Here is a 6,392-nt window from a genome sequence, read left to right as displayed (position 1 = left end):
GAAAGATGTGCAGAAACAGGAAATAATGACTTGCTCTAATAAAACAGTAGAGAAGAGACAACCTTTGTGGGCATAGCACAGACTCTTTCTTGCCCCCTGAACTGGGCTGTCCACTCTAAATAAAAGAAATTAGATCTCCCTATTATTCAGTTCCCTGGTTGTATCAACAACAGTTTTACTGCCTTTGGCTGTTGAAGTTCTAGCTTTTGTTATAGTACTAAAATACAAGCATAAATGCAGGAGGAGTTATTTTAAAAATACTTCTGAAAAATGCTGTCTGTTTTAAAAGGGTTAATTCCTACAAGTGAATTTAGGAACATAAGCAAGTAGCAAATGAGAAAATTAGGCATACAGTAGAGAACTACCTGTCACAACCTAAATCTGAAAGGTCATGGTGATGAGTTAAAAAGGTTTCCATAAAGAATAAATAATTACAACAGAATCAATAAAGCTGCAATTTTGAGCTTGTATTCAAAAGTAGCTGTAACTATGAAAATAAGAATTTTCAATCAACTTGGCACAGAGATAAACAGACACACACTACATTTGTCTCTATGATCATAGATAGATAAGTCATATATACAAAGTGGTTTAGCAGGTTTAAATATTTGATTAGAGATCTGTCTCTAAAGAAAAACATACCCAACTAACGTAGGTGTGTTGAAAAGGAAATTAAAATACCTATACGAGACTTTCAGAGTCCATAAATCTATCCTGAGATCCAGGATCACTCCTGATAGGTATCACTGTTGTGACACTCACAGGCCCTGTGAATTTTGAACTTTGTGACTTTTGAGCTGTTCCTTTCTGTTCACCACGCAGGCAGCTCCATGGATCACTGGACACAGTTCAGCCTGGGACGAGGCAGAGGGAAGACGACATTCTTCAGCTTCCCTAACTTCAACTGACAGTAGGGAAATGCAGTGTGTAAAGTTACTGTTTATTCAAAGGAGGCACACAAAAAACGCAGCAAGTAACTTTTCCAGGAACACTGCTTTTTTATTCTCAGTGCACTTCTGGTGGTACCTCCACTAAAATTCCTGTGCCCGAACTGTAGCCTTATTTCAGTAAAATTAAGCCTATAAAAACTTTACTGTCTATTTATATGAAGCACAGTGCCTGACAGGTGTTTCTCTTTTGAACAGCAAGACAGACTTCCCTACTTGAGTGTGTGCCTACAAGCATGAATCTGTGCCACAGTCTTACATTTTAAGCAGTATCTCTGCTCACTATCCTCCTAGCCTTACATCTACAGATGACACCAAATATTCTTTGTCATAATACTCTACCATGAACTCATACAGTCCCGGCAGAATAGTATTTTCAGAACTGTTTTCTCCAGGCTGTAAGTACACAATTGATTCTTTTGGGGTAAATCTACAGGGGACATATAGTATTCAGCCTCAAACAGAATCCATAGCCCTAAGACACAGATTTAAAAAAAAAAAAAAAAAAAAGCTTTAGAAAGCACAGTGCAAATAAGACAGCAACCAGATTATTCAAAAACAAACAAAAAAATAGAGAGAAAAAAAAAAAAAAACGAAGAACATACTCCTTCTGGAACCCATATAGTTCCCTACATGGTGGAATTTGACACCTATCTCACCCACTGTCCTCTCCCAAAAGGAAGCAAATTTTGGGCTTGTTGTAAGCATGTGGATGTGTTTCCTCTAGCGGAACTACTGCCAAACTTCTCCCTTCTGCAAAGAAAATGAAATAAAATACCAGTCCTAGCACTTTTCCTCGCCAATATTTATGGCAGGTTGACCCAGAACACAGGTTAAACAGCACAGCTATATTGAGTAGCCTAGCTCAGATCAATCTCTCTACTTACCTTTTCCTAAAAATTGAGGCAATCTTAGAACCCCAAGACTTTGGCAACGTTCCCAGCTTTCCAACGATTGTTGGAAGCCCCTAGGAAAGGGTCAGAACGCCCCTAAGTAAGTTTTTCAGCATTTCCAGATTCAAGCTATTGAATCCAACTAAGGGTTTCATGTCAACAGTTGCTGTTTAACATCCCACCTTGCTACAGTGCACTAGAAAATATTTTGCAACCATAATGCATTGCTTTTTTTTTTTTTAAGAATAGTTTTCAAGGAAGTAACCACTATTGAGTATTTCTACCTTTGCTACAGTACAGTCTATTCACTTGAGACCATTATATCTTTGCTATCACTGCATCTTAATCTATTCCTTACATACATGGTCACAGCATTTTTTCCCCAACTATCCTAAGCTATACCAGCAAGAATAATTATACATTATCTGGCTGTAGAGACCATCAGCTTTTCTTAATTTTCAATTTTTCCAGCTGCTAAGCACATACCAGTTTGGGCGTTATTTTCACCTGCCTTCTTAAATGCAAGATGTTTTAAACTTAAATAGCAGCTTTGATTTTGGAAGTGTAGTTGGACTTGGTTACCTCCTGAAGTTGTTACCTTCAGAAACATCAATTTTTATTTAAAACCAACCTGTAATCCAGTAGATGTGGAGGAAAAAAAAAAAAAAAAAAAAAGACAAAAAGATGCATTCAGACAATTGCAAGGGTTACATTTAATGTATTTCTACAAAATCTCCCTCTCAACCGAGACGCAGCAATCGTCTATACCACTAGATATTGTACTACACAGTATAAATGGGCTTGTCCTACCCACCAACCAAATTCTCGATGGGTAACACTGCCTATGTTGTGTTTCACTCCAATAAGGTGTCTTCTGTCTGCTTTGAGAAAACCTCCCAGCAGCTGCTATTTATTCTCTAATAGAGATAGAAGTTTCAAAATTAAATTGTCTCTTCATCAGAATTGTGTTAATTCAGCATGCAAGTCTGGAGAAGAAAGCCACATGTGTAGGCTTATCAGAGCAGTCAGACAAAATTCAGCCCTCCGCAGCAATGCCAACAGCGGGACAGGACTTCAGTAACATTAGGAGGCCAAAGATAAGCCTCAAAGAGGCAATGCAAACAGAAGAGTAATCTACTCAGGATCTTATCTAACAAACAACTCTGATTCCCCTTGGTTTTGGGGGTATAAATGGTGTACCATCATTCTGTGTAACACTTTTTATTAAGAATATCAGCAAGTGCTCAAAATGTTAAACATACTTGGGACATACTCTGATTTTATTCAGTTGGACTGACTGACTTTGTTGTGTTCTCCAAGGCATATAATCTCTAACATGAACATCTTGCTGGACAGCCACAAAATGCATTTGCTCTGTGCAGGTAAGTGTCCTTCTGGACAGAGCCCACCTAGAAGGTATGTTGCAAATTATTATAAAATAAAGATATTGAGTCAAACGCACATTACTGAACCTAACCAAACAATTTGTTATAAAGAAGTATGCAATGTAGAGAACAGTTCTGCAGAAACAATACACTGGAGCATAAATGCTGATCTCGTTGCAGAGTCTCCATCAAGACTATGGGAATTGCTGAATGAAACAAAGTTATTTACTTCAAATAAACAGGTAGTGAAGTTGCTGGTAAACAGACAAGATGATATTAACAGAAACATCTACTGTGCTTAATCAATGTTTTGATATCCAAGAAACAAATCCAGGAAACTTCCTCGATAAAGTTGCTTTAAGTCCATCCTACTAAAATAAACTATGGAGAACAATCATCTGAAAACTTAGCATTTGTTTTTAAATCTGGAAAGATTACAAAATAAGCCTTAAAGAGTTAGTTTAAGATAGCTTTAAAATCTTGACAAACAGCTGGGTCTGTCGCTGTCTTCAGTAATGCCATAGTATCCTTTGGGATCTTCCTGAATAGCTGCATTTTACCTAAAAAAAAAAAAAAAAAAACAAACATAAACAATAAGTTGTGAGTATGTAACAACTTAGTATTAGAGAAAATGCTAACAGTTTAAAACACTTTCATGAAATCAGTATTAGCTCAATGCAATAAAATATACTTGTAACACCTGGAATGAGGATTAAAGAAAAAAAGTTACAGCAAAATATGCTGTTCTCATTCTGCCCTTAAGCCAAGCAGACAATTTCTTGTAAACAAAAGGGCTAAAATCATATGCTAGAACTTTAACCAACTAAGTAAACTCCTCCTCCTACCTTCTCTTCTCAAACACTTTCTCTTCTTCCAGATCTTTAACGATTTCTTTAAAAAGTTCAAATGCTTAGAAAATAAGACAGGTCTTATTTACTAATACTTTTTTATAGCAGAAAATTACTCCCCTGATTTTTTTCCCCTTTTCTTGCAGTATAGCATTACTTATTTTAAAATAAACAAACAAACAAGAAGAATGCCTGTTTTGCTGAAACATGGGCAACAGCAACTCTCCCCACTGTAAGTTAATTGCAAAGCCCCCTTAAGATAGAAAATTCTGAGGACTAAATTAAGTTCTTACATCAGAAATGAAAAATTTACAACACGATGTAAATTTTGAAATACAGCAGGGCAGTGAAGTCTACAGTCAACAGAATTAAAGACAGTAAAAAGGACTTTTTAAAGATTAGGAAGCACATTTTAAATCCTAGCAACAGCTTAAGTCAGTTACCTAAACAATGTTGGTGAAATTGTTAATGATGCAGAAAGACAAAAGTGCTCAATAAACATTTGTTTCATATTTGGAGATAGATTATGTATTTATATCTTATCATGATAAGAAGAGACTCTTGATCCCTTCCCCACTGATCATGATAGGAAGGACGTTAAACAGTAACTATGTTTAAAATACTTCACTCTGAAGAATGACAACAGCTTGTCCTGGAGAGCCACTGACACTGATATTTAAAAAGTTTGGGATTATTGGAAAGAACCTCCTCCTTGCCCAAACCTGTGAGCTTGATATTGTTTCCAACAGAGAATAACGGAAAGGCACATACCGAGACATAAATTAAAAATTAAGCTTATATTAATTCCTTTCCGGTGGGTTCCTGCAGGATTCCACCCAAATCTACTCATTATTTTAGTAGGTTTATTTGGACAGGAATAGATATATAAATAACATATACATTCAGGAGTCTGAAAATTAGCCCTTAATAAGACAAAGGTTTCAGTTTTCTCTCCCTCTTAATAGAGAGGGCAACAATTAAGAGAAACAGCTCCAAAGAACAATGAAAAATAGTAAGAGGCACCTTACAATCAAACATCCCTACAGGCCTTCCATGCTGCACACTTGGCATTCAACGCATACACTTGACTCCAGACCATGGAAAGACCACTTGGATGGGCTGCAACACAACCCTTTGCATTTTGGGCACGCTCAGACCTAAAACGATGTTACATTTTACAGCCGCTGGGCACCACAGGTACTCCAGGGAAAGCTGACAGCAGGCACCACACAACTCGTGCACATCATGCGCCACTTGACGCATGGAAGTGGCAGGGAACAACGTCCAGCTTTTTTTTTTTAGCTGCAAGGGCATCTCTTTTGAAATTCAAAGTATTGGAGACAAATTCTTCTTTCAATAATAAAAGCTCATCATTTTTAACTTATCTTCAGACCTTTCCTGACTCACCTTCATGATACACAAAAAGTATGATGCCAACAGCTCTCCCCAAAAATTTAGTAGATCAGGTTATTCAGTTTCTGCAAGGGGCGTTCTTCCTAGAGGACCCAACTGACAGAAGGCCAACTTTGTCCTCTGCACATACAGAGGTAGGCTTGGACCACACAAGCTTCATGGTCAATATCACAGTTAGGCTGGTAGAGAAGGAACATCATAGAACTTCATACACAAGGAAAACATTTCATCACTTGAACCAGGAAAAAAATTTAACCCTACCTCCCCAGTCCATTCCCCCAGTAGCCTTGGTGGTATGGACAGCACAGATTCTAATTTTAAGGTACATACATACACATACACACATGAAAAAATTGGGCTGAACAATAGAGCTTTCTGGGGCTACATTTGTGACCTGAATGCACTGTCAGTCACAACAGCAAGGGGCATCACAGGATGGGGGAGCTTCATGCTGGATTATACTACCTCAGAGTTCCTCTGAGCAAGATCCTAAGCACTAGAGATGGAAACTCACTTACAGGCTCCACACGGACCTTAGAAAAACCAACACAGCTCTCCAAGCAGCTATCCTAAGAGAGGAACTACTGCAGTCCCTTTTCAGCTCTCCAGCTTCAGCTGTCTGTATTTGGCAAGCAGCCATTTTCCTCCCACCTGGAGGCTGGCCTGCTTCTTTACCTGTGCTTCTAGAAGAGCTGAACAGAACTGCCTTCTCAGCAGCACTAAGCACAAAATGTGCCTCTGTATTTGCCATCACTGAATAATTCTCTGGGAGAGGCCGCTGGAGCTCTGCTCAGTATAAAAGGCTCAGAGGACATGTTTATACCTGTCAGGAATGGGCTTTCTACAATCCCAACCATCAGTTTGCTTCCGTAAGAAACATTCCAGTGTTCACACTCACACTGCACC

General features: G+C 38.2%; 1 protein-coding gene across 1 annotated transcript in view; it reads right to left on the bottom strand.

Moving 5' to 3' along the window:
- Positions 1 to 3,411: 3,411 nt before the first annotated feature.
- TERT (telomerase reverse transcriptase) overlaps positions 3,412 to 6,392 on the bottom strand; it is a 28,985-nt gene continuing 26,004 nt past the window's right edge. Inside the window, exon 16 of the mRNA XM_088525873.1 lies at positions 3,412 to 3,785. Within this exon, the coding sequence (XP_088381999.1) occupies positions 3,682 to 3,785 (104 nt within the window). The 3' untranslated portion in view covers positions 3,412 to 3,681. The remainder of the gene's footprint in view (positions 3,786 to 6,392) is intronic.

The sequence above is a fragment of the Tinamus guttatus genome, unplaced genomic scaffold, assembly GCF_059628265.1.
Source record: "Tinamus guttatus ecotype Peru unplaced genomic scaffold, ASM5962826v1 Tinamus_guttatus_pri_ptg000025l, whole genome shotgun sequence".
Taxonomy (NCBI): domain Eukaryota; kingdom Metazoa; phylum Chordata; class Aves; order Tinamiformes; family Tinamidae; genus Tinamus; species Tinamus guttatus.
This window is presented reverse-complemented; position numbering and strand designations above follow the sequence as displayed.